Below are 27,762 nucleotides of genomic sequence, written 5' to 3'. Positions count from 1 at the left end.
ATCTTTCTTCTGACCCAAAGCCCTTTTCCCTGTTTTGTTCCATCACCTGGCACAGAAATGGGAATGGGAATAGTGCTGGATTCACTTCATCTTGTTTAATACACCCTGCTTTCAGAAAATAAAATGTATTTAAAAACCTAAAACCCCGCCCTCTTTATGCCATATTAATCCATAACTATCTTTTCAAATATCTCAATATAGGGTATGTTAAGATGTTTGAAATTCCTGCTGGTGCAAGACATTTACTTATACAGGAAACAGATGCCACCACTCATCATCTTGGTAAGTAACAAGTAGGAACATTTTCAGTCAGAATATTTGTTCTGGTATTTATTTTTGTCTCTGGAGGCTGACAATGTGTTTATACATTTGTTTACCCATTACCCACCCACACCATGTACTTTGTCTAAGTATGTTAGATTAGGAACCTTGTTTGATTTCTCTGTGCTGTATTCCAGGGTGTCCCAGCCAGATCTCTGTGTTGGTATGTGCATGTGTGAAAGCACCTGGAAGAGGCACTGAGTTACTTCATGGGGTGCAGTGCATTATCTTTGGAAATAGATGATCTTCAAAGTCCTTTTCAACCCAAACCATTCTATGGTGTTTGTGTGCATCTTTTGTGCTTCTCACCCTCATTTCCCAGCTATATCCAGATCTGCTCCAGATTCTGCCCCACTGCTAACACTACGGACACGAGGCTGCCAAATCAATCCAGCAGTTTAGGAGGCAATGGAAATCCACTCCTCCCCAGGCCTTGTAATCAATGGGAAGCAGTAACTAGTAGGCTGCTATTAATTGGAAGTAGAGCAGTCCTTGTTCAAAGTTCTGTTGGGGTGAGGGGAGTGCTGTGCACATGGACAGCTGGCTCGTTGTCTTGGCCACTGCCGAGGGAGCAGGATGCTCAAGTAGCTGCCAGAGAGAGAGTGGAGTTAAAACCTGGTGTTACATAACAAATAGTCCCTGCTTCTTCTAACAAGGAGGGCAAATGTTCCATCTCAGGTGAAAACCTGTCCTCATACAAAGGTGGCTGAAGTCTCTCCAGGTGAAGGATGGAGCACTGAAGAGCGGAACCAGGCTCTGTGTGCAGTGGCAGGTGTCTGCAGAGCAGCAGGAGCTTAACAGGGCTGTGCTGGTGTCAGGACTGGATCTGAGCAGGAGAATTAATGCTGTTTCTAGTGTCCCTCTCTCACTGTGGAGACCTGCTGGGGGTTAGCTCAGTAGCCTTTCTCTGATGGAGCAGTAACAGCCCCCTAAGCTGCCTTACAACATATGAAAGAGCTGAATAGCTCTGGGACCCCCACTGGCTCTCAAATTGGCTCAGATTTGGCCAGTGGATTCAGAAGTTGTTATATGGGAGCAGGCAGCTGGGCCCCTGTGGTGCAGCTGCATTGACCTCATTTCTCTGGCAAGGAAGGCTATGAAAAAGGAAAGGAAAGGACAACTGAAGTTCCTGGAGCTGAGCAGAAAAGCATTGACAGTTCAGTGAAACACCTGAAAAAGCCTTTCCAAACCTGTGAGGGAACAGAGGGAAAATGCACATTGGCCTTTTCAGCTTCATCCACTGGGACAAGAGCAGAACAAAACTGGAGATGAGAAACAAACCTCGTGTATTCACTTTTCTTGTGTTGTTTCCAGCTATTAAAAATCGTGAAACAGGGAAATTAATTCTAAGTGAGGACAACTATGTGCCAGACTCCAAAGTATTTATTGACATGGGTGTGGAGTGGGAATATCGGAATGACGACGACAGAGAAACGGTGCAGACCATGGGGCCGCTGCGTCACGGGATAGTTATCCTGGTAAGCCAAATGGAAACACCTTCCACAGAGCCACAATGGGCTAGCAGATCATTCAGATTCCTCTTGTGAGTCACAAGAACACATCTGCTTCAATTATAAGACAATAGAAGATGTATTTTAATTCCTTTCTCCCAATTCATTGCTCTGTATGAGGGCTGTTATAATTCAGGGTTATGTGTTGAGCAACCAGCTGTCCTGATTATTTCCTGTGGATGGCATAGCAATCAGCCACTGAGTAAAGACTGCATTTTACTTATTCTATCTGACATGTGAGCACCAATCAAAAAAAGGTCAGAGTGGTTCATATCAGCTAGATCTAATAGTTCCTTCTCCCATCCATATTTTGAAAATGTATCCTGCAAAGGCAATGAAATAGGAGCACACAGGATTCCTGTGATACTGACTCCCTTTTGCAGGGCAAAACCAGTTCTACAGGTCCCAAAACCACCCAAATATATTCTTTTCTTCATTGCAAACTAGCAAACAGTAGACTTCAATTCAGGGGTAAGTTGATTTAGAATCCCTCTGAAAACAACTGTAATGTGTTGATCTACACCAGCTGAACTTCAAAGAAAGAATAAATACTATGTTTCCAAAGGACAAATATTTTGCACTTTGTTCAAATTGAGTTCTGTTTTCTTGCATTTGTCTTAGTGCAGTGTGATAACAAAACCTCTTTCTAAATAGTTTATATTTCTCTCAAGATTAAGTAAAGAGCTTTGCAGAATTCTAGGATTATCATAAGAATATTTGTGTTTTATCAGAAATATAAGCAATTTTCTTTGCTGGTTTCACTTATTTCTGCAGTTGAATTTGCTTTGTCTTTTAGTGGAACTATCTGTTATCATTTCAGTACAAAATTTCCTTCCTTTGTGATGGGATATGGAAAAAATTTAGTATCATGATGCCAGTCCAATGCTGGCAAGGAAAATAAGTCTAAATCAACAACAGTCTTTCTTAATACTCAGTTTAGAAACTCTGTGTCATAAGGATGGAGATACTTTTTCATCAGGGAAAAAATGTGTTGAGTGCAGCTAAAAGGTTGAAATCCCTCTGGGGATGTTTTTATATGTGAGCCATGATCACTATTTCACATCATCTCACAGAGCTCCTGCTATCAGTCTTTCATATTTTTTTTCATTACATCTCCTTTGCTTATTAGGTGATTCCTCATGGCAGTGCCAAGATATCATTGACTTACAAGTACATGATCCATGAAGATTCCTTGAATGTAGATAATAATAATGTTTTGGAAGAGGATTCATTGTCATATGAATGGGCTTTGAAGAAATGGTCCCAGTGTTCAAAACCTTGTGGAGGAGGTAAAAACAAAACTTCAGATCATGCAAAATTTGTTCATTGCCACAACACATTAGGGAGACCAGAGTACGAGAGGAGTTTTATTTAAGTAATAGATAAATAAATAGTGAATGGGCTTAAAATCTGACTTAAATGTTTTGGGGCAGATTGGAGCTGATTAATTTCTGATTTATGGTTATGAAACTGAAAAATTGGACAAATGTGCAAGATTTGGATGAGGGTCTCCAAACCGTGAAGATGCTGAACCTCAAAGTGCCATGGGGCAGCCCTTTGTAAATCCACATCCAGTGATGTGGCTTTTGCAATGTCAGGCTCCTTTTTGGGGCCAAATGTGAATGCTGATGCTGTTTCCCAGGCTGATGGTCGGGTTGCAGCACTGGATTGTGGCTAGGCAGGTTTGCAGAGTGTTTTTGAGTGCTGGATCTGGCTGTTATTTTTATTAACTATTATTTAAGTGTTATTTTCATTTTCATGGTGAGGCCGCATTCGAGTGCTGTGTCCAGTTCTGACCCCTCAGTTTGGGAAGGATGTTGAGATTCTTGAACATGTCCAGAGAAGGGCAACGAGGTTGGTGAGGGGCTTGGAACACAAGCCCTGTGAGGAACGGCTGAGGGAGCTGGGGGTGTTCAGCCTGGAGAAAAGGAGACTCAGGGGTGACCTCAGCACTCTCTACAGCTCCTGAAAGGTGGCTGTGCTCAGGTGGGGTTGGTCTCTTTCTCCAGGCAGCAACAGACAGAACCAGAGGACACAGTCTCAAGCTGCACCAAAGGAAATACAGGTTGGATATTAGGAAAAAGTTTTTTTATGGAAAGAGTGATAAAGTACTGGAATTGTCTGCCCAGGGAGGTGGTGGAGTCACCATCCCTGGATGTGTTTAATAAAAGCCTGGATGTGGCACTCGGTGCCATGGTTTAATTGAGGTGTTAGAGCTGGGTTGGACTTGATGATCTTAAAGGTCTCTTCCAACCCAGTGATTCTGTATTTAAAGGAGTGAAAAATACAGAGGGTGTGCAATTTGGGGGTGTTAAAATTGCATTGCAAGTCTTTATTCAGTGCAGCTTACCACTCCTTTGGTAGCATGTTCATCTGCAGTTCCTATTGCAACCCTTGACAGAATTTGTGCAGTTCCTCTGAAACTCGAGCCCTGTGGGAGATGTGCCAGCTCCCAGAGTAAGAGCAGTGTCTCTCCCCAGGCTACCAGTTCACCAAGTACGGCTGCCGCAGGAAGACGGACCACAAGATGGTTCATCGGAGCTACTGCGAGCTGATCCAGAAACCCAAACCCATCCGCAGGGTGTGCAACCTCCAGGAGTGCTCCCAGCCCATGTAAGCATCCCTGCCCCCAGCACTGCTCCCTGCAGGGATCACACCCAGCTAGCACTGTCCCCTCAAGGAAGGTGGCTTTAACTTCACCTTCATGGCCATTACAGAGACCCAGGACTGTGAGGATCTCAGGCTCTGTTCTGCTCATAGAAATATTCTTTATGGTTCCTTATGAAATAAGTTGCATTAGAAAAGAAGTGTTGTCCTGATCCAGACTTCTGTCTTCAGGCCATCTTGAGGTGATACAAAATAGACATAAATTCAATTTATATGAGTGGATTTTACACAGTGTGAGTTAACCACGTCAGAGTAAATGTACAAGAGTGCTGCAGAAGACAACCAGTGTCAATGTCCAGTCTCTCAAATCCAAATCTTCATAAAGTTCACAGAATATTTTTGGACATTTAAACACAGGGAAAATATTTGACCTGTTAAATTTCTCTGGCTGCCCTTGTACTGTCGTACCTTCATTTCTGCTCCACTTAGTCAAGTGTTATAAATATTTTAATTCACATTTTACAGGTGATTTTTTTGACTGGCAGCAGGTTATTCCTGCCACATGTAGGACTAATATATTCTTTGTGCTACTACTGCAAAAAGAAAGGAATATGTTGATCCCAGCTTTTATCTCTGGGGACCGAGTGTAGGTTCCAGGAATCACAGCAAATAAATAGAACATACCACACAATATTTCCTAACTTCCTTTCAAAAAAAAAAAAAAAATTGAAAGAGAGAAAAGACAAGAAACTGTGCCCCATAAACCCTGCATGGGTCAGGGTTGAACGTTTATTTATTGGAAAACTGAAGTAATGACCTAACTGTACCTCAGGCTCTCTGGAAAGGACTGTATCCTCCTTTCAGCTGCAAATATAATTGGGCCCAGGTACCACAAAGGCTCAATAGGATCCTAAATTGTACTTGGATCCCTGAAGTTTCAGTTAGCTCTGTTTCCATAGAAAGTCATCCAAGCATTTTGGTCTTGGACATAGGAGAGGCAATTATTAAGGAGTTTTACAAAGCTCTGGGACACCCCTACACTAATATGCTGCTTCACTTTTGGGAAAAACTCATCTTTGTCTCAGAAGTCACCTCAGGATTCCTGGTTTCACAGCTCTTGCATTTCTTCATAGCTGTGTAATTTCTGTAGGTTACAAAGAGAAAGCTGGGAGAAATTGTTACTGTCTGATTAACTGGAATATGTACTGCAGTGCCTTGTACTATTTTTTTTACCATTTACAAACCCGGGATTTTATGAGTACTTTAGGACAATTTCTTCAAACTCAGGGTGTTTCTCCGGGCTATGTCTATTTTTTGTTAAAATTAATCCCATGAATATTGTTTACATGGAACAATATTTCCATATTGCAAATCTCTGCACTCTGTAAATATTTGTAGACTGCTGTATGTCTTCACTTAATTATAACCAAGCTTCCAGTAGTCTAGGTTAACTTCCTTTGGGGCTGTCTGTCCCTGTTGTTCTTCTCTAAGTCCTTTACAATTTGTACCTGTAATTGATGAGTTGGTTTGGGTGATCGGTGATGGTTTCAACTGCACCATATTACAAACCATAGATTTCATTTCTCAGTGGCCAAACTGATTTAGAAATTATGAACTCAATCTCTCTGGTTTTCAGTGGAGTGTTGCTTTCCCCCAAACCAAACAGTGATGATGATGAGGAGGACCCTGATCTGCCCAAGCTCAGCACTCAGAGCACTGGGTTTGCCAGTGCTTCAGCAGATTGAGCTTAACATGGCCAGGGATATGGTCCATGGAATGCCCAGATGTGGGCCAGGCAGGAGCTGCATTTCTAGCCCAGATGTGCTGTCTTCATTCATGTGGGAACCAGATACTGCATTATGAGACAAGGCACATCTCATGTGCCCAGACCTGGGAAGCTCAGCAGCACCCTTGGGTGGCTGCTTTTGACGTAAAGGTGGCCACATTTTTATGTGCAGTCTTGAAAAAGGCAGCTTAAATTCAAAACAAATACAGCAAAGTAACACTAATGCTTATCTTGGAGATAATGAGAAAGAGTAATATTGAAGGTCTGGGTCTTGTTAATGACACTTCAGGGACAGTCAAATAGCTCTCACTGTAACTGCTTATGTTTTTTTCATATCTTCTCATTTTCTCCATATTAGAACTAGTATTAACATCATGTTAAACCTGTGTTTAAGAGTTACAGTTCAACAGTTTGAATTTTACTCTGCTCATTCTCTTTTCACCAACCCAGATGGGTAACAGGGGAATGGGAGCCTTGCAGCAAATCCTGTGGGAAGACAGGGTATCAGGTCCGGTCTGTGCGCTGCATCCAGCCCCTGCACGACAACACAAATCGCTCTGTCCACACCAAGTACTGCAACAACGACCGCCCAGAGGGCAGGAGGCCCTGCAACAGGGAGCTGTGCCCAGCACAGTGGAGAATAGGATCCTGGTCACAGGTCAGTCTCTTTCTGGAGGTCTCAAACAACTAATTTCTGTCTGGGCAGATTGAGCATGACAAGTAATGCCACCCCTGTATTTGTGACTAGATGGCTCTGTGAATAGATGGCTCGCATGTACAGTTGTTTGTTTATTGCTCAGACCATAGCTCGTTCTTGGAGTATTTCACAATTACTGGTGTACCACAAGAAGCAGTGAGTGGCTCTCCCTTGTGCTTCATTACTGTAGTAAGCACTGGTAGTGCAGTGGTTCAAATAATGAACCATGTAATCTCAAATCAAAGGGCAGTTTAAAATGGAAAAGCTAACTTCTGATCTGTTGTTTCCAGAGGGTGGCTGGGGTGTAACTGCTGCCTGTCCTTTCAGTGCTCTGTCAGCTGTGGCAATGGCACCCAGGATCGCCCGGTCCTGTGCCGGACCAGGGACAATGCCATCGGCCTGTGCAAGGAGAGCAAACCAGAGACCGTCAGGATCTGCAGACTACCTCCGTGTCCCAGTAAGGGCTTCTCTTCAATACCTTCTGTTACTTGTTGAAAAAAAATAATTATTTAATTATTTACAATGCCTTCATTGAATTGACACTTGTGTGCTGCACCTGCCTGGGTGGGGCACCTGTCCATAGTCCCTGTTTTGAGTAGAATTCCAAATGTGGAGCTGCTGTATGGCCGATGGGCTTCTTGGGCACTCTTCTGCTGGGGAGCATTGCTTGGCCCAGGACTGCCTGAGAGCCTGGGGCAGCACAGTGGTGATGGCCAGATGTGGCCAGCAGCTGCTGGGAGAGGAGCAGAGCCTGAGTCCAGCCCTGCACCCCTGAGAGCAGTGGGACTTGGCAAGGGCCAGCTGTTGGGGCTGCTGGGCTGTGGCTAACCAAGGATGCCCCTTTGCTTTCTCCGCCTCCACCAACAGTTCCAGGCTTTTTTTTCATTCCCTCAAACACAAGTTATCTGCAGGGGTTATCTAACTCTGTTTTTAGAAGCTGTAATTAATTTGTTCCTGCTTAATCCAGGGCAATAAGGCCTTTATCCTTGTTAGCTTTTCAGCTGTTTGCAAATGATACTTGTGAGACCATTTCACATATTCCTATTATTAAGTCATTCATATTTTTCTTTTTTTTTCCAGATGTATTTCTCAGGGTAGTTTTGATTTCTAATTAATTAGAAGCAATCTGTCAATTACAGTCTCAATACAAAGATTTTAATGAGGCACTGTAACTAAACTAGACTGCATGTCTCTGGGGATGTGTGACACTGCCATGAGAAGTGCTGCTGGAGAACTGGCCCTTGGGCTGTCTTCAGTGTTGGCTGTGAAGTGTTGGGCACGAGCTGTAGCAACCTCCCCAAACAGCACCTTTTGCCCAAAATCACACATCTTTGTTGTAATCCTTCCATGGGCTCCTTCACAACTGGAGCCCACTCACTCTCTGAGCTTGTCCCCTTCTGACAGGCCAACAGTTTAATGCTGCCTAACATATCTTGTGTTCCATCTTTCTTTTTTCCTCTATTCAAGGAAACGTTTCTGATCCTTCAAAGAAAACCTACATGATACAATGGCTGTCAAGACCCGATCCAGACTACCCCATCCAGAAAATATCTTCAAGTAAAAGACCCATTTATAACTCTGCCTTTGCCCTTAAATGCATGCCACATCGAATGTGGACTTTGCCTTTTGCTCTCTTCTTCTCTCTATGCGGAAAGTTCCCTTGACTTTGCCAAGTTTAAATCTTGGGCTGAATCTGTTTTTTCACACCAGGCACTCGGTGCTCGGTGTCTTTCTTCTCTGGAGCTTGCGTAGCACTGGTGGTGGAGGTCTTGAAGTGTTGGATGTGTGAAGTTGGATCTCCACAGTATGTTGCAGTCCTCTGAAAGGGAGCTGGGATCGGTTTGCTTGTTGCTTGGTGGTGGTGAAAAAAGGCTCGTACTGGTTCCTGATGTTCAGTTTGATAGCAAAACTGAGAACTTATTGTGAATGTGATCACATCACAATAATGACACCTTGTAGTGCTAAAGTTCTCCTTTATCTAAAAACCTGAAATCTCATAGCTCTCCAGCTTCAGTTCGCTGACAGGGTAGTCTGATGAGTGGAAGAATTTTTTTCATTCCATTTTCCTTTGTGGTGCTGTTGCTTTCCTCACCCTTGCTGCTCATTTTTTATTCCTGACCCTCACCTTTACGTTTGTGACCCGTGGAGGGCTCACTGGGAAGCAGAAGCTGAGTTTCTGTTGGTACTTTCCCTGCTCCTCTGATGCCGTTGCTCTCGCCAGACTCCCGGTGGTCGTTTGGAAGGTTTTTTTCTCGAGAAAAGCTGCATTCATTTTCTCCATCGCACAATTTTTGCCAGTTTTGCGCATTTTCACTTTAGAAACAAACCCAAAGCAGAACAGGCATGGTCCATGGTGAAGGTGGTGTGGTGGTGTTTCCCTGAACGTGGCGAAGGCAATAGGATGTTTTCATTGACTACGATGTCTCCAGCTGCTCAGCATGGAGCTGTTTATACTCATTCCATCTCTGGTCTTTTTTCACCATGTGCATGTCTGACTTGACTGGTACGGTTGTGTGTGCGTGTGTGTGCGCGTGTGTGCTCTTAGATGTGTCAACTGGCAAACATAACAGTGTGAACTACTACAGAATTACCTCAATTTTTATTGCTTTTTTTGCTTAGGAGATGAATTTTAGAAAAATGCCTTAATGTTGAAATGTAAATGGCATTAATTTATCAGATCCAGCTTTAAATATGAACAGTACACTGGTACCTTGAGTTAATGTTCATATGGAGTGTTTTTACTTGAATGATAACTATTGGAAGGCAGTAAATTAAAATGGAGGTTGATTTGCACAGTGCATATCCATATCTTCATTGAGACAGGATTGTGGCCTGACTTACTGAAATTTAACTGGCATTCGTGCTTCACCTTCCGTGTTTGTGTTGAAGACTTGGAATTCAGAAGTCATAAACTTCTTTGTGACAGTCAGTACCAATAGTAGAAATGTAAAACTGCAGTCTTGGAGCAAATTACTACCTTATTGCTTTGATAATATTTTTTGGAAAAGTGGCATTTTTGAATCTTTGGGTCGTCAACAGTGTAGCACTTCAAACTTGTCATTATCATGTGATCACATATTTAAATTTTGCTGTTAATATTTCCTGAAACATGTTAACAATTTACATGACAAGGTGAAAAAGCAAAGACACGTATCTGGCACTGAATACTGTTATGTAAAATAATCGGTGTTTAACTGTATAAATATATTCATGACTGTTACCTTTAAATAGACAATGTTTAGTGATGTTTCAAGAGATGGGTGGCTATAGAGAATGGTGCAATAAGGTATCTGGGCATTGTGCACTATGTCTATATGCACTTTGGTTTATCAGGGATATTTTATTAGTGTTTTGTATGTATTTAACATAATATTAAAGATGTGCCAATTGAGTTTGCTTTTCAATATTTTTTTATGAGACTAATGTGTACCAAAGTGACTGTGAAACTGATTTATTTTTTTCTTACTGATGTTTTGAATATATACTTCCAGTCTGTCATGCATACTGCAAGTAAAAATAAATAAAAGTTCAGCAAATCTGGATATTTTGGTTTGGATAGAGGATCAAATTTCATTCTGGCATTGAGAAGTTGCAGAGTTTGTTTATATGACTTATCAGATGTCACTAAACTTATTACATAATGCAGTTTTATTTCCATGTATTGTTAAGCTTGACATTGCATATTTTTGTTAGGAAAAAAGGCATTTTTCTAAAGGTGCTGTTACTGATTCTTACAAAGCCAAGAACAGACTGGCCTTGTTAAAATCACATTTAAATATTATATGTGTTGGCTTTTATTATGGAAGCCATTTGGAGGAATATGCATAAGGGTCATGCATCACAAGGCAAAATGTTCAAAGGGGATTCTTATGGGGCATGTTAAAATATATATAAATTGTATAGGCACATTCAGGCCTTTGTATGGAGCTGTGCATGCAGGTATGAACAGTTCCAGCTCTTAAGGGCTGGTTTGAAAATCTCTCCAAAACCAAGGTACTATTCTTATGTTCCTAAGGAAGGAGTCATTCCTAATCTCCAGCAGTATTTCAGCTTAGTATTTGAAAAATATGAAAAATACCTGGCACATTCTAAAGTAGGAACTAGAATTGTGCTTTTCTGCAACAAAAGCAATAACCAGAGCATAGATACAAGGTACAGGAGGTGTTTTCACCCGCCTCAGCCAGCACTAGCACATTAAGGCAGCAGCACCAGCTATTAGTTTATTTTAGACTGATATGTTTGCCAATGAAACACCCACGATGCCCGGTTTTGTTAACTGAGGATGAGTGAAGAGGTGGCACCCACGCTTTCCAAATCCCCTTGGCATCGCTGAACCTGCTTTGCTTCTCTCCTTTGCTCTGAGGTGCTGACACAAGCCAGTGCTCGTAGCAGGAGGGTGAAATGTGACTCCAGATCAGGCTGGGAACAGTGTCTCACATCGGGTGCACTCTAAATAAAAGCAAGTAATTGGAGTTACTCACCCTTTACTGTAAGAGTTGGTGGAAATGTGGTAAGAGCAGGGGGAGAGTGACAAGTGATTTCATCTCAGTCTCAGCACTCTGGTCACAGAGATGTTTTATTAGTGGTGATGCCAGGTGTCGGTCAGTCTGCTTTTCTCCTCAGCCCTCTCCCACAAACCTCTGACTCCTCTCTCAGCATGGGCTGCATGTTGGGATTTTTCCTTCACTGCAGAGCCTGGCTCCATTATTTTATCCTGGAGGTGCAGGAGCTGAGGAGTGTCTGTGTGGGACAGAGGACAGGCAGCTTCCTCTCCAAGGAGCCTGTTAGACCCTCACCACCCATTTCCCACCAATTCATACAGTCCTGTGCCTCCCCTGAGCAGAAATCACAAGGGCTTGGGGAATCTCTGAGTAGGCTTCTGTTTATGTTTCTCAGGCAGGAACACTTTGACCACTTCACCTTTAATGCCTCAGCCAACAATTTGCCACCTGCATTTGAGCATGATCAGGATCTGCCATAACATCTCTATTACAGTGCAGATTGTTTTAACAGCTATTGACAGCTTAAAGCTTATCGATTGTCATTATTTCTATTTTATTACAGTCATTGACACAAAAATCAGGACTTCTACTGAGTCTCCCAGTCATTACTGAGCTGGCTTGGCTCCATTGCACTGGAGTTTGTTGTTCCAAAGATATCAGCTCCCTTCTAGGAGGAGCAGAAAAGCCTCATGGCACCACTTTTCTCTCAAACAAGAGTCATGCTGAGAAAACTGCTATTTTCAGAGTAGGGGTACCTGGCAACAATATCACTCTGATTAGTGGAGTTGGATTAATTCTGAGAATTACACACATCGAAATAAGACTTGACATTCCTGAGACAGTCTGGATAAATATATGTTACCCCTGACTGTGGTTAGTCACTGTTTGGTTGCAGAAAAGCATTAAAAGGAGCAAATAGGGAAAAATAGATTTCTTAATATAAAACTTCATGACTTTGTGGGAGTTCAGAGCAGTTTTAGCAAGAACACAGCACAGTCAGTGTGTTTTGAAGTTTGAGCCAAGACAGTAACACAATTCATTGTGGCTTCACGGTCTTCAGGGTATAGCTTCCATGATGTGAAGGCAAAAATTCAAGTATGATGGTCTAGAGCTTGGATGGGGCTGGTACATACAGTTCAGATCACCTTTTGCAACTCTTGGAGTTGACTTTTAGGTTGAATATAAGCCTGCTTCTGCTTGTAGAAGGTTCATTTGCCAGTTTCCCAACCCACTTTAAATATCAAACCCTCTGCCCACTGCCAAAGCTTCAGCTGTGTTTCTTTTTCTGCTTAATGTGAAGATGCTCTTTATTTATCTGTTCCCTTTTTCTCTTTCAGAAGATCATTGTCAAGGAGACAAGTCAATGTTTTGTCGCATGGAAGTTCTCTCCCGTTACTGCTCCATTCCTGGGTACAATAAGCTGTGTTGCAAGTCCTGCAACACCTACAGCAACGTAACAGAGGACAGCAATGTAACCAATGCCAATGTAAATAAGAATAATGTCATTGAGGAGGAGCTCCTGACAACCCTCAGCCCTCCTGTGGGAGTGTCCACCACACAATCTGCCACCAGCCCTCCTCTGCTTTCCAAAACACGTGCACCCCCTTCCAATGCAACTGAGGAGCACCCAGAAATCAATGCAGTGGATGTTCCCTACAAAGTTGATGGGTTGGATAACGAAGTACCACAGCACAACATCATTACACGGAGGAGGCCTTATGAAAGGACAAGGAATAAAAGAATTCAGGAGCTGATCGCTGAGAAAATGAAAAAAGAGACTCTTAGGAAAATAAACTAAAATGGAAATATGGCACAAACAACATTTTTCTCTTATAGAGATGTTACAAACATCATAGTATTGGCCATCGTAGAGACTAAGAATGGGGAAAAATCAAAGTGGTGCTATGGCAGAGATACCAAATTCTCAAGCCTACTATAAATGGAAATGACAGATTGTTTTATAAGTGCTAATCTGACCACTTTGATGGCTAGGTTAGGTGTACAGGGTACGGCAGAGTGTTAGTGCAATATCCCTACAGTGTCCCACTGAATCCAAACAAACCATGGTACTTAGGTCAGGTTGGCAGGTTTCTCAGTTACAGGCTTTTTAAAGTCTTCTATGCCTATGTAAAACTGCTTGGGAATAGTAATGGGAGTCACGCTTAGTATGGCAGAAAGCAGTCCCAAGACATAATAAATCCCTTTAACTCTGACAAGCAGGGGGTCAGCACTCCTGTGATGCTTCTGTGCCTTGCACAAACTCTGGCACTAACACAGCCAGCTTTGGGAAGGCTCCTAGGACATGCCAGGCTTGGTCTGGCTGGCCTGGGCAGAGCTGCCTCTGTGCTCACAGCTCAGCATGTGCTCACGTAGCTTCCTGGGCCAGGACTGGGTAAGAAAGTACAGAGAAAATTCTGTAGCCGTATATTTATGTGTAAATTAAAAACTGACAAACAGTAGTTTACATACTTCCATAAACAATTTCAAAGGATTCTCCTAAACTTTTGGACACATGCAAGACATTTAGTAGGGTAGATCTGGCCAACTTGGACTGACAATATCCTAGTCTTTCTGTTTACAATTATCCATATTTTTAATAATCTTTAAGTTTCTGTAATGCAACAGCCTCAGTGATCCTTATTGGTTGGTGCTTTTTTTATTGGTTTGATTTTTTTTATTACCCACATTCTGTTTAACTTAAAGATGACTGGATTCTTGTTGTCTTTTCTTTGGTGCTTTGATAAGACAAACTTTTTTTTTCCCCCACACAGGATGCAGTTAGTTTTGAGGAATTAATTTTGTATTATCTTCCTTTCCTTAGTACAGCTTTATTGGTGCAGAAGTGAACAACTGTTTGCTGTGCCCTTACATGAACACACACACACATGTGTGTGTATTCACAGCACCAGGTCTGCTAGAAAACTTTAAGATGTGTAACCTGACAACCCTTTGAGTACTTTTTTTCCCCTCAGGGTCATCACAGTTTTCATAGATCATTTTGAATTCCTGGTTGGAGAACAGAAGATGAACTCAGCTTGGCTCTAACACTGCTGAGACAGGGAGCATGGGCTGGTTCCTGCTGTGGGTGGCATCTGAGTAGATTTTTTCCTGGCTTGGATTCTTCAATTTGTTTCTTCTTTGCTGGTAAATCTCCTGCAGAGCCTGGGGCTTCCCTGAAATCCTCTCTTTACCACTAGGTAGGTTTGGTGGCTCCAAGTTCATATTTTCCAGTCTGAGAGGAAGATCTCACCCTCCAGCCTGAGTTGGTCCTTGTTTGAAGCAGCACCAGCAATAAGCCCGTATATAGAGTCACAAAATTATTGGGAATGTGCTGCATTCCCAGCAATGTCCGAGCTCTTCTCTGGCCCAGCTGCTGGCAAAGAGCTGCACAGGTATTGCAAGGGGAAGCATATGTGACTCCCTGTGACCTGCCTTCTGCCCTTGCCCACCAGGACTGAATGAACTGCCCAGTCTTCTTTTCCAAACAAGCCATTCCTGCTGGAAAGGAGGCAAGAGCCTGCAGGAACCTCAGGCTTTACAGCACTTACATGTGGGACTTTTTTGTCCTGAACTAGGGCCAGAAGTTTTTGATACACAAGCCTGGTTTAAGAAAAATTCTTCATGGAGATACTAGCCCAAGCAGAGAAGGAATATTTTCAGCTGGGGTTGTGGCATCAAATGCCCCTTCTTACACAGGACCAAGGAGCACCTCAGTGCAGGGATGAAAGATACACTAAAGACCAGGAAAGCTGGGAAGTCCAACAGGCCTGCTAAGAGTCCAGAGGATTAGGAAATACCTCCTGGGCCAAGCAGACGTGGCTGCAGATGTGGAAGCAGCAGCCAGCACAAGCAAAAATCAGTTCTGCTTTGGAGAAGTAAAACTCAGGCTGTGCAGTTTGGCAGCACAGTGGGAAGAGTTCCACCACAGATTTTCACTCCTGGGACACGGAGTGTTCTCCTGCAGTCAAAGGGTGCTTGTCCTTGGTGCCCTGTCCCAGCCCTGCTCCATGACCTGCTGGCTGTCACACGGCCAAGGTGTGCAGGCAAGCCCCAGGAGCCTCGTGCCAAGGGATTTGTGGTTGCCTACAGATGGGACAAGTTTTAATAACAATGTAGGGTCAGGTCACATGTGTGCACAGCAGCAATGTGTAATGAGCATTGAAGGGAAAAAAACCCACCATTCTATTTATAAGTAAGGAAGAAGTGTCTAAATCAACATCATTCCAGCTGCTGTGCCATGGGAGACACAAGCTGCAGCCAGGCTCCCAGCCTGTAGTCATAGTATTTCTTGCCTTCCACGTTTCCTTTACACAGATGTGGTTAGTATAAAACTCATCTTTTCCCCTTCAAGTTAATATCCTTTTAGCTCTATGGACAATAAAAATAAACCACAACCCCCAGCTTTTTCATAGACTAGGGAGCTCATCCAAGCATGTGAAACTTAGGAAAAGTTTTTACAAACCCAAAGATAGAAAGGGTTAGAGCTGGATTTACGCAGATGGGAGGGTAAATTTTACTGCCTGGAGGGTACCAGTCTTATCCTCTGGGACTTTTTCAAGACCCGTTTCTCTCATCTCCTGAGGGAACTCATCTAATAGATTCTGTTCTGCCCTAGCTTCTGGAATAGGCTTAGTCAATCAGGCAGTGTGAAAAAATACCACAGGAGACAGTGCTCACAGCTCAAAAAAGCATTTTTCCAAATAAAGTGAAGAGTTCTGCTGCCTCAGGGAGCAGGAACAGCCTCCTGGAAGGTTGGTCTGGTGCTTTGTTAGGTCCAGTGTTCATTAGGAACCCAGTGCAATGCCTGGTGGCATCTGCATTTTGGAATGGCTTGTTCCCTTCTCAGTCTTGCCTTTTAGGAGATTTAATTTGATTTGTTTCTCAATGGTTTAAATTCTACTGAATATTTCTCCAGCTGTTTTTTGGGAGGAACACTAAACTACTTGAAGCAGCAGCTTCAGTCTACATTGCTCAAGATATTGAGAGGTTGATGGACCATTTCTTTAAGGAACAGGAGCCACCAGCTGCCTTCTCTTCACACTCTTCCTGTATGAGAAGGGGGGAAGTTAAGTCTCTTCAGACCAGAAAAGATGCCTCCTTTTCAAGCTGCCATGGGTTCTTCAGAAGGTGGGTTTTTTCAGCAGTTCCCCAAGAATGTGTACATCACTCCTACTGGAAAACACAACACCAGGCTCTATTGATAAAGAAAAAGCAGCCCCAGACAAAGGGTGGAGGTTTGCTCTCCTGAGCTGATCTCATTTCTGTGTCATACAGTGGAAAATTTGATCATTTTTTTGTTTGGTTGAACTTTGACAACGATTTCATCTTCTCTACAATGATGTAACTGTCCAAGAGCATCATCACAGTAGATCTTCTGTAAGGGGTTTGCTGTTGCTCAGGTGCTACATTTTCAGACATAACAAGCAGAAAGCAATATTTTAATGTAACCTAATCCCCAGAAACTAAAGCAGGTTTATAAACAAATATATCCCTGCAGACACCATCTCAGAGATCTGAGAGATAATGTGCACCCACGAAGCAATGTATTTATGATCTAACCTTGCAGGTACAGTTTTCTCAATTGTCATTTTCCGGTTGTCTAAACTTAAAATCCAAATGACAGCCTCTCATGAAAAAAATCCCAAACAAATTCTGTTTTTTTTTGCTTCAGTCATCTGCCATTTTTTTTCACCATAATTTCTTAAAAAATTTCTGTTATCTATTATGAACACATCACTTTTTATATTCATATATTCATTCAATATTTAGAGTCTCACAACACCTCCATAGAATGCTTTCAGATATTTTGAGAATTCTAGAAACGGTGCTTTACCAGTACTCAAAGGGATTTTTTAAATTTTATTACATAATGCATTTAATTCTTATTTACTCACCTACAATGCACAGTATTAGCTATGTTCATCTGAATATCTATATGCATCTTCCATTCACTTACATATGCCTTAACAAAAATTGCAATAAATAGCCATTTCTTGTATATTAAAAATGTATATACAAATTAGAATCTTTAATTTTATAATTTATTAAATTCAAATGTCTGTGTTCTTTTGCAAAAAAAAAGTGTTTGGCTTTTCCGTGTGCTTTTTTCATTGTTACACAGAGATGCTAGAGGAGGAAGAAACAGCATTTTCAGATTCAAACCCAATTCAATTTCCACAACTTAATGAAGTGGGATGGGGATACACTTGCTGCCAAAGTCCTACATCCTTGTTACAACATCCATTATCCAAGGCTAAATATCATGAAGTCACTGGACCAAAACCTCATTTGATAACTGCACAGAAATTAATCAAACTCACTCAAACCTTGAGGCCCAAATCCATCCTGGTCCATGTATCATCTTTTTAAAAGCTCAGTTATCTGGGCTTCTATTCAGGACTGATGAGTGAATTCTGCTTTGCATGTCCTATTGATAAAGTAATTGCTCCTTTCCATGAAATTCTTCTGCACACATTCTCCTGCCGTATCCTGCACATGCGTAACTGGGTTGCCTTTGAAGCATAATTGAATCTTTCTCATCTGATTGAAGTTTGTTGCTTGAGGATTTGAAAGATCCCTGCTTACTGTGATTATTCAGTGAGCACCATGCAGTGCATTCAAGTCCAGCATTCTTTAATCAGGTAACAAGCCACCTCAACACTTTCCATCTGGAAAATAATTTACACACTTAAATACCCCCATGAAACAGTGGACAAGCCCAAACCTGATGTTCATTTACTGTGATAATTCATGCAGCATTTAGAGCTGCGACAAGGGTTATATTTAATTGCCTTTTGCTTTCAAAGATTTTGAGATTTTTAGAGCGGCCATGGCAAAAGGTCTCACCTCCACACCCCAGACACGAGGGACACCCAAGGTGGGGTCAGTCATGTCCAACACCTCTCCCTCTCCCTGCTCTTGCTCTCTCTCTCTCCAATGCCAAAAGATGACACCCACGGGAGGCCTTCTCTTCCTCTCCTTGCCTACATCAGATTTTTATCCCTTTTCAGCATCATCTGGCTCTGAGAGAAAAAATTTTTTTAAGGCAGCTCAAGGAGCTGCAATTCCAGGCCAGGAAAGCATTTTTCAGATTATTCTTAATTACACCAGGTAAAAGGCAGCTCCTCCAAAGTGTTGTGCAAATTTGACTCCACTTTCTCACAGCGAGGGGGGCACAGGATAATTTCCAGGGTGTTCCCACAGGGTGTTCTGGCTCAACACTTGGCTTTGCTCACAGGGGTCAAAAGAGGTTCTTGAGCCTACCTGGGAGAGAAATCCTGGGAAACTCTCCTAGGGCTGTGTGTGTGCATGTGGATGTGTGTGTGTGTGTGTGTGCACTGCTCACCTTTGCTTCCCCCCTGCCCCTTCCCCACCTTTCCCAGTCCCTCCTCCTTTAGCAACTCCCCGAAGCTGAGCAGGGCCCGGAGCGATGGAGCCACAGAGCCGCATCAAGCACTTCTAAACCTCCTTACGGGAGGGAGCAGAGCAGGATGAGACACCTGGGAGAAGCCTTTTCCTGGTTAACCTGCTGGGTTTTCCGCTGCATCAGCAGAGCGCTGCCAGCAGCATCCCCGCGGGGATCAGGCTGGACCCGCAGCATCCCCGCGGGGATGAGGCTGGACCCGCAGCATCCCCGAGGGGATCAGGCTGGACCCGCAGCATCCCCGCGGGGATGAGGCTGGACCCGCAGCATCCCCGCGGGGATGAGGCTGGACCCGCAGCATCCCCGCGGGGATGAGGCTGGACCCGCAGCATCCCCGAGGGGATCAGGCTGGACCCGCAGCATCCCCGCGGGGATCAGGCTGGACCCGCAGCATCCCCGCGGGGATCAGGCTGGACCCGCAGCATCCCCGCGGGGATCAGGCTGGACCCGCAGCATCCCCGCGGGGATCAGGCTGGACCCGCAGCATCCCCGCGGGGATGAGGCTGGACCCGCAGCATCCCCGAGGGGATCAGGCTGGATCCGCAGCATCCCCGAGGGGATCAGGCTGGACCCGCAGCATCCCCGAGGGGATCAGGCTGGACCCGCAGCATCCCCGCGGGGATCAGGCTGGACCCGCAGCATCCCCGAGGGGATGAGGCTGGACCCGCAGCATCCCCGCGGGGATCAGGCTGGACCCGCAGCCTCCCCGAGGGGATCAGGCTGGACCCGCAGCATCCCCGAGGGATGCGGGGCTCCGGCGGGCCGGGGACGCCTGGCCCCGCTGGAGCCGCCGCTAGATGGTGGCACGGCACAAGAAGTGCGATTGTGAAACGGCCGCTGGACTGTGACCCCAGCCTGAAAAATCCCTCGGTCCAGGGAGATGTGCTCAGGAAGGGCCAGACGGAATAAAACCCCATCCCAGTGTGGATGCAGTCGAAGATGCGGCCGTGCCGCTGTCTGTGCCCTGCCTGCGGCTGGAGGAGGGAGCCTGCAGGAGAGAAACAGCACCTGCACTGTGGAAATAGAGCCATGATCAATCCCACCACCCAAACCACTGAAAATAACTCAAGAATAAGTTGTTTAGTGGGATTGCTATTTCTTAGAGCAGCTAAACACATCCCAGCTCCTCCAGAAGAAAGTTTAGAGGCCAGTAACATAACAAGAGGTTCCACTGATGATTTTAATTTATTTTTTAAAATCTTGTATTAAAGAAACAAAACAGCTATGGAAAGACAAACCTGTTTTAGGTACCCGGGCTGCTGGCAGGACAGGCGGTTTCATGTGACCCCAGGCAGGAGAAGGTTTTCAAGTGATGGCAGTGCTGCCCTCGCTGCAACCTGCAAAAATTCAGTGCTCAGCTCTCCAGCTTCTTTGTGTGGTGCATCCAAGAGGGCCCAATCCACACCAGTGTTCAGGCACTTTGGAACATGTCTAATCTAAAATGATGATGAAAAAATCATCCATGCAAAGATGCAATTTAATCATAGGCAGATCAGTAATAACAGAAATAAAAATGTTTATATTATTTTAAATAAATGGCTTGGAACAGATTCCCAGGGGAGATTGCCAGCGAGTTGTCACCAACTTCGGTTTGGACTTGTGAGACTTTGAAGTATTTTAAGAGAAGTCTGCAATGGCTCAGAACTCTCTGAGCAGCCACTGCCAATAGCCTGGAAACTCCCAGCGAAGGCTCCCAGGAGTTTTTTTCCAGCTTAATTAAAATCCCAATGAAACAAAGTACCTAAATTCCTTTGAGCTTTTGCAAAGGCCCTGGACAGGACTCCACTCATGTTCCCAGATGGATGGAGAGCTCAGGTCCTGCAAACAAGCCTTGTGCCCTGTGGTGATGTGCTGCAGGCACCCAGCCCTCACACAGCAGCTGGCTCCTCACCTGCAAAAGGCAAGAAATAGCCAGGACCTCCCAGAAAATCTGTGTGCATCAGTGACAGTGTTGGCACACGTAGCCACCACCAGTTGCTGTGTGAGCTGCAGTCAAGGCAACAGCTGTGGGGGCAACAATTCCAACCCAACTCTGTCTAGTTAATGCAAAACCAGCTCATTAATATTTCATGGCAATAGCTTCACTGGTAGCGTAGTGGCTCCTTGATGTAATGCACAGGAGGTTAAATGGGCTGGGGGATGTAATTAGAGAACACAAATCATCTGGAATCTGGCACAAATCAGGTCAAAACTTTTTCCTTTCCTAAACTTTTATGACAAACATGGAAACACAGAATCACAGAATAGTTTGGAGAGGAAGGGACCTTAGAGATCATCTTGTTCCACCCCCCTGCAATGGGCAGGGACACCTTCCACTAAACCAAGTTGCTCCAAGCCCTGTCCAACCTGGCCTTGAACAGTTCCAGGAATCCCCAATCTCTCTGGGCAACCTGTGCCTCAGCACACTCACAGTAAAGAATTTCTTCTTAATCTAAAACTCTCCTCTTAATTTAAAACTGTTCCCCTTGTCTAATTCAATATCTGCCCTATAAAAAGTCACTGTCCCACATGCAAGATAGGAGCAGCTCTTCCAGGTTGTTGATGCACCTTCAAGGAGGATCTGCACTGAGCTGTGGAGATGCTCAGGGTCATGTTAACCCTGTTCCCCAGCCCTGGCAAGAGCCAACAAGCTTCAAAAATGCCCAGTTACCTGTTACACTTACCCAACTCTGCTACACTGCATGGATTTCCCCAAAACTGGAAACATTCCAAAAAAACCAACACTAACAAATATAAAACCAAACCAAAAAATAACTATCAGCATTTCCATCTGAGACACTCCACCGAGCCCTGCAGAACTAACAACTGGTGTTTTCCTCTGCAGCTCAGGCACTGCTGCTGTTGCTGTTTTCTTTTGCCATTAATCCCATTTGGTGACAGTTTTCATGCACCCAGGAATGCTGATTCATTGCACCCTTGGGAGTATAAATAAATGGGATGATTTATCCAAAACCATCCTCACAAGTGCTTGGGAGAAACCTATGGCATTCTTGCAGCAAGCATTCCAAGTTGCACTTTGTTTCTTTTACATTAAGATTTTTTGGGGATGCAGCTGATGAAAGAAGAAACAAATTAGCTGTGTTTGAGGTTAAAAAAAAAAGGTATATTATATTTGTCCCTCCCATCTGGCATGTTCTATTCACTCCATCATACCTTTAAGAAGGAGGTAACTCCTGCGGGGAGGAGAGACTTATCAGGGCAGAGGAACCATTTTGAAGACTCTTTTTAAAAGAGAATGTTTCCATGCACATCTGCACATGTGGAGTTTGTTTCCAGATCAGTGATCTTCCCCACAAAATGTTTTTCCCAAGCTCCATGCAGTAGGTACTTAGCATAGCTGGTGACTGAGGGTTTTTTTCCTTTTGATGGTAATCACGTTTCCTGCAAGCAAGAAGGAAAAATTGAAGCTCTGTGTTACTATAGCATGATCCCAGCTGATCATGGCTGTTAGTGAATTTAATGCATGAAGGTTAAGGGTCATTTCAGCTAAATTCAGCTGTTTGGCACCAGAAGTCCAGATAAACAGTTTAAGATTACATACCTGTCATATTGAAATGCTAAGCAATGGCTATTTCCAGAAAAAAATAATCTGCTTGGAACCATATCCCGAAGGGATGCACAAGTCTGTTGAGCTGCTTATTTCTTTTTACTGGAGATAAAGAACAAACCTGAATGATGAGTGTGGGCTCGTGTGACTAAGTCAGCTGTTACAGCCAATTCCAGCCTAAATGCTCATAAAACAGAATATTTGCCTTAAAACTAAAGCAGTAATTTTTAATCTAGGATTTTTGCTTTTCTCTTCATCCCTCCAGCAGGTCAGGACAGGCATTGTGGGGAGCAGCAAGGCTCAGAAATGCAGTCATACTCCCTGTCCTGGACACACAGGGATGTTGTGAGGGATGGCTATTCCCCAGGAAAGAGCAGCAGCTGTTGGGGCTCCCTCTCAGAACAGTGCTGGGAAATAAGTACAGAAGGAAGAGTCTCCTGCAACATAACAATTACTCTCCCCACACAATGGGATGCTGCAAGAGAGGCTGTGAGAGGGACACCAGGGTTACTCCAGAACTGCAATCAGTTTGCAGCATGTTAATAAGCCAGGAAACAAAGGCAAATCCCCGCTGCCCAGGGACCCACAAGGTCGGATGCTGCCAGTCCTTCTGGCAAAGCAATTTGCTGTAATGCACTTGTGTGGCCTCAGAAAAACACAAGCTGGGATGATCCTGGGAGCAGTGGGAGAGGGGGGTTGGTGGAGCACAGCCCTGGGAGGTGCCATGGCAGGGCCAGCTGCTGCTGTGCCTCCACAGCAACATGGATGCACAGTTCAATCCAGGGATACAGAGCTCAGCCCAGGGATGTAGAGCTCCACCCAGAGGGACACAGCTCAGCCCAGGGATGCACAGCTCAATCCAGGGATGCACAGCTCAGCCCAGGGGTGTACAGCTCAATCCAGGGGTGTAAACTGAATCCCAGGATGTGTGGCTCAGCTCAGGGATGTACAACTTGGCCTAGGGATGTACAACTCAGAGAGGTACAGCACAACCCAAGGATGTACAGCTTGGCCCAGGACGTAAAGCCTAATCCAGGGATGTGGGGCTCAGCCCAGGGCTGCAGAGCTCAGCCCAGGGATGTACAGATTGGCCTGGGATGTACACTTTGGCCTAGGAATGTACAGTTTAGCCCAGGGATGTACAGTTTGGGCTAGGGATGTACAGCTTGGGCTAGGGATGTACAGCTTGTCTTAGGGATGTACAGCTTGGCCCAGGGATGTACAGCTTGGCCTAGGGATGCTCGGCTCAGAGCAGAATGGGAGCAGAGACAGAAGAGAGCAGAGAGCAGCACTAAAGAAGCTGCCAACACCCACTGCCTCTTGGGCAAACCAGCGTAAATTTCTTGACAAAATAAGGCAGAGAAGGAAGAAAAACAGCCCCAAACCCTAAGAATTCCCCTTCCAGCAATAAAGCACGAAGGAGCTACGGCTCCTCTTTTCCCAGCCCAGCGTGGAGCACCGGCAGCCCTTCCCCTGGCGCATCACGGTCCCTTGGCACGGGAATTGCCGCCGGGCCCGGAGCCGCAGGACGGGCGAGGGCCGCCGGCCCGGCCGCTGCCCCGGAGCCTCGGCGGCCGCCGGCTGCGGCTCGGGCAGGGCAGGGCAGGCAGCCAGGGGATATATTTAGCAGCAGCAACAAAGCAGGCAGCGGGATCAGCTGACTGAGGCTGGGAGCTGGCGCACGGGCTGGTGTCAGAGCGGCGGCGCATCTCCCGTGCGGAGCGGGGCAGAGCCGCGGCCGGGCCGCCGCAGCCGCAGGTAAGGGCGGGGGTCTGGCCGCGGGGGTCGCGGGGAATATCCGCGCTGCCGGCAGCCAGCGATGCTCCAGGCGTGGTGGAAGGGAAGCTGCGGGCAGCTCGCCGGGGTGGTGACGGGGAGGTGACCTCGGCCACGCCAGGGCGAAGGGGATGGCATCCGCCGGGACCTGATCCATCCCATCATCGGAAGAGTTTTACTGCGAATAGGTAATTTAAATTTCCTTCCGCAGGAAGGGCGTGTTGGCAGGACTTAGTTACTGATTAGCGCTATCGCGATTTAACACGACATGCCCGCGCCGCTCACCGGGAGCATCCGCCGCTCCCGCTGCCGGGCCCAGGCTCTGACAGCGCCGAGCTCAGCAAGGGCTGGGAGGGAAGGAAGGAACCAGCCTCTTCTTTGAGGTTTGAATACATGAGAGAAACAGAGCAGGCAGGAAAAAAGGATAAAAAGGGCCCTAAGGTTTAAAACAAGCATCTCCTGCTCTCAGGTCAGCAAATCCCAGCTTGGCTGCTTTACCGGCAGCACATCGGAAAACCAGGGCGGGCCGGCAGCAGCCTGGGGAGGGATGGGCACCAGGCGAGCTCTACCCTGGGCTCGGCACGAGCTGCTCATTTGTGCTCCCTGTGTGATCTGCAGCTTTGCAGGGAGGTTCAACAAAGCCAGATTTATTTCCAGCAATGACAAGCAAGGCATTAAAATAGCTAGCAAAGCACTTTTGCATTTAATCACACAACAAAGCTATATTGTGTCTGCAGATTAGTCACATACGAATTTCATTGGGGGAAGCAGTAAAAAAAAAAAAAAAGAAATCCAGGCTATATGGTCATTTCTGCCAGAAGGGGAGATAAGCAAAGCACAGCGGGGAGCGTTTGGAGAAAAAAACATCAGTACTGTTAGAAAACACTGCAGCACAAAATATACTGAAAAATTTGTAATTCAATATATTTAACTGAGTAATAGGAGCAGTTTGATGGAAATCCTTCCTAAAATGAGTAGAGGATGAGTGTTTGAATATAAAGGACATTAATTGAATTCCTTTGACTCTATGTAAACACTCAGGGGAGGACCTACGTCTCCATAACTACATTTATGAACTATGGACAAAAGTGACCGTGTACATTCTCACTGGCAGCTTCTAGAAGACACCACTGTAATGCTGCTTCATTTTGGTATTGCTTCCCATAGGGGCAGGGCAGCTCCTCTCCTGCTGGGTTCAGCTCCTGCCTGCTTGGGCTAAGAGTGAAGTCAGAGCCCTGTCACAGTGAACAGACATGGAGCATTAAATAAGGAGAGTAGTTTGTGCCCTGCTGCTCGAACAAGGGCAGTGAGACAAGCTCATGCCACTGTCCCATACCTCTCCAGATGTGCTCCCTTGAATTGCTTCAGGAGGGAGCACCATTGCTGATCTCCTTAATGAACCCTCTATTTACTGCCACATTTAATGACTTGGCTTCTTTGGTACATTTATGAAGGTCTTTATGAAGCCATGGATATAAAAGTACTGCCAGCAGACTTAAAATGCAGTTTTTGTTAACCATGTTTACCACAAGAAGACATCAGTGGCTCAGGTAGAAACAAGCCCAGTATTTCTTTACCACGGCAGATTTTCACATGCTAATCAGGTCTGCTCTGTTCCTTGCAGCCATGGCACCCCGGATCAGACTGAGCCTTTCCAAGCCTCTCCCAACCATACGGGAAACCCACGAGGAAGCGATGGAGGATCCAAGCAGCAACCCAAAGTGTGCTGGAAGTGCTGCAGCCAGCCCAGACTCGTACTCCAGCGACGACTACATCCAATCCATCTGCCACCTCGCCAGACCCACCTTCCCAGCCCTTCTGGAAAGCAGACGTAAGGGTAAGGACAGAAATACCCTGAAGATCCCTGAGGATGTGTCAGGTTCTCCACCACTTGTGGGGACACAGCAGGAAAGGTCAAAATGCAAATTGACCAATTTAATCTCGAATGTGGTGCCACTGGGAAAAGTCTCACCTGCAGAAACCGACTTTTGGTCCAGAGAGGACCCCCTGGAACAAATTTACACCAATGCAGGAAATCTTTGCTCCTCCAAGGCTTCTTCCTATGTTGAAAGTGCCAGCAGTGGTTACTCACAGTGCAACTCTTCTGCCCCAAATGGTGACCTTCATCCCACAAACCTGGAAGAAAAAAACACAGGGAAAACCAGTTTTCCACGAGTGTTCAGTTTTCCAAGGCTTCCCTCCCCAAGACCGGTTCAGAAAGAAGCAGTATGCTCAGAGCTGAGGTATCTCAGAAGGGCTGAGGGAACAGTTTTAGGGAATAACCACAGTCAGAAAGAAAATGGCCCCATGTTCATTAACACTGAAGAGCAATTGGCACCCTCAGCCAGAGGGAAGGTGGCAGGAAACCCTGCCTCGCCCTGCTCTGAAGAAAGGCAGAATTTGTTCAATACAGCAGGCATAGATGAAAAAGAAGGAAGAAAAACTTCTCACTGTGACAAAAATGTCATGGGTGGTGTTCCCACTAAGCAGAGATACTTTGAGTCTTTCCAGGTACCTAAAAAAGCCACCATCCATAACTGGATTTCAGAGCACAGATGCATCTGGAAAGAAGCAAAGATAAAAGCTTGTTTGCTCCCAGCCATTGCTGAAGTGTGAAGAAGTAGCTGCTTAGAATAATTTTATTCACAAGATACAACCACCCTGTGCTCTAGCAGCTCTCCCTGGAGTTCTCACACAGAAAACATGGCTTGAACATGCATGCGAGTCAGGCAGACTCTTGTGATCCATCATATCCCTCATCCGTGGGCAAAGGGACAATTCAGAGTCTCATCTGCTAAGGAAACAGCAATCAGTTTTTATTTTGGAAAGGCAACAGTTCATAAAGCATCTCCTCCCACCTACTGCTGAGAACTGCCCTGAGCATGAAGAGAGCTGGAGAGAGCTGGAGAGAACACAAATCCCATCTGCTGGAGAAGAAGTGGGAACATGGAAACACCAGTGCTTTCCAGCCAGTGCCAAGCAGCCAGATGTTGCTGACACCTGAGTACAGTTACTCAAAAAGGAACTCTTTGCCTAAGGCTCAGTACGAAATGCACTTTCTCTGACACACACATTTACTGGGAGACCCATCACAGATCCCTGCCTCAGCACCAGGATCCCACTGGAGAGGTCACCCATTAGAGCAGTAGCATAAAGAATTACTTCTTAAAAATCATAAGAAGTCTATTAAGAGGATTTGCTGGAGGGCAAGGTGGAATTACAACTCCTTGGGTGGGGATTTTCCTGGTGCTTACCCTGTCACAATTCTGTTCCCTTTACTCCTGGACTTAGCCCTGGCAGGAGGAGAGCTGGGAGCCCTGGTGGGCATTGCTGTGCCAGTGCTGTGGCTGTTGTGGAGCCAGCTGGAAAAAGGCATCACGTTGGACTCTGCACTGTCACAGCCAGGCTGCACACCACAGGCACCCACAGGATGTGCTGCTCAGGTGTGGGGAGCCCATGAGCCCACACAGAGCTCTGCAGGCTCAGAAGAGCAGCCTGGGCTGAGGGGCAGCCTAGGGATGCTGGGCTGGTGCTGATAGAACCTGAATGTAAAATAATAACTTGTGTTTCCCATCATACCTGTGCTTCTGTA

General features: G+C 45.3%; 2 protein-coding genes across 3 annotated transcripts in view; both read left to right on the top strand.

Annotated features, from left to right (window-relative positions):
- Window positions 1-13,368, top strand: part of ADAMTS2 (ADAM metallopeptidase with thrombospondin type 1 motif 2) — a 169,808-nt gene extending 156,440 nt beyond the window's left edge. The window contains exons 15-22 of the mRNA XM_031506005.3: window positions 202-282; window positions 1,636-1,799; window positions 2,962-3,121; window positions 4,313-4,445; window positions 6,676-6,883; window positions 7,250-7,379; window positions 8,390-8,479; window positions 12,762-13,368. Of these exons, the coding sequence (XP_031361865.2) occupies window positions 202-282; window positions 1,636-1,799; window positions 2,962-3,121; window positions 4,313-4,445; window positions 6,676-6,883; window positions 7,250-7,379; window positions 8,390-8,479; window positions 12,762-13,222 (1,427 nt within the window). The 3' untranslated portion in view covers window positions 13,223-13,368. The remainder of the gene's footprint in view (window positions 1-201; window positions 283-1,635; window positions 1,800-2,961; window positions 3,122-4,312; window positions 4,446-6,675; window positions 6,884-7,249; window positions 7,380-8,389; window positions 8,480-12,761) is intronic.
- Window positions 13,369-24,011: 10,643 nt separating this feature from the next.
- LOC110482748 (uncharacterized) lies at window positions 24,012-26,962 on the top strand. 2 transcript variants are annotated; one of them, XM_021552213.4, is made up of 2 exons: window positions 24,012-24,152; window positions 25,795-26,962. In XM_021552213.4, exon 2 carries the CDS (start codon window positions 25,797-25,799, stop codon window positions 26,784-26,786), a length of 990 nt encoding a protein of 329 aa, XP_021407888.3. In that variant the 5' UTR covers window positions 24,012-24,152; window positions 25,795-25,796; the 3' UTR covers window positions 26,787-26,962. The 2 variants fall into 2 exon arrangements, with proteins under 2 accessions (XP_021407888.3, XP_021407889.3); XM_021552214.4 differs by lacking the exon at window positions 24,012-24,152 and adding an exon at window positions 24,219-24,358.
- The last annotated feature ends 800 nt before the right edge of the window (window positions 26,963-27,762 follow it).

The sequence above is a fragment of the Lonchura striata genome, chromosome 13 (genome assembly GCF_050655825.1).
Source record: "Lonchura striata isolate lonStrDom1 chromosome 13, ASM5065582v1, whole genome shotgun sequence".
Lineage (NCBI taxonomy): Eukaryota > Metazoa > Chordata > Aves > Passeriformes > Estrildidae > Lonchura > Lonchura striata.
The sequence above is the reverse complement of the archived record's forward strand: the minus strand, read 5'-3'. Positions and strand labels throughout refer to the sequence as shown.

Coding starts and splice junctions, on each gene's coding strand:
- LOC110482748 (XM_021552213.4), top strand. CDS start 25,797: ATGGCACCCCGGATCAGACTGAGCCTTTCCAAGCCTCTCCCAACCATA.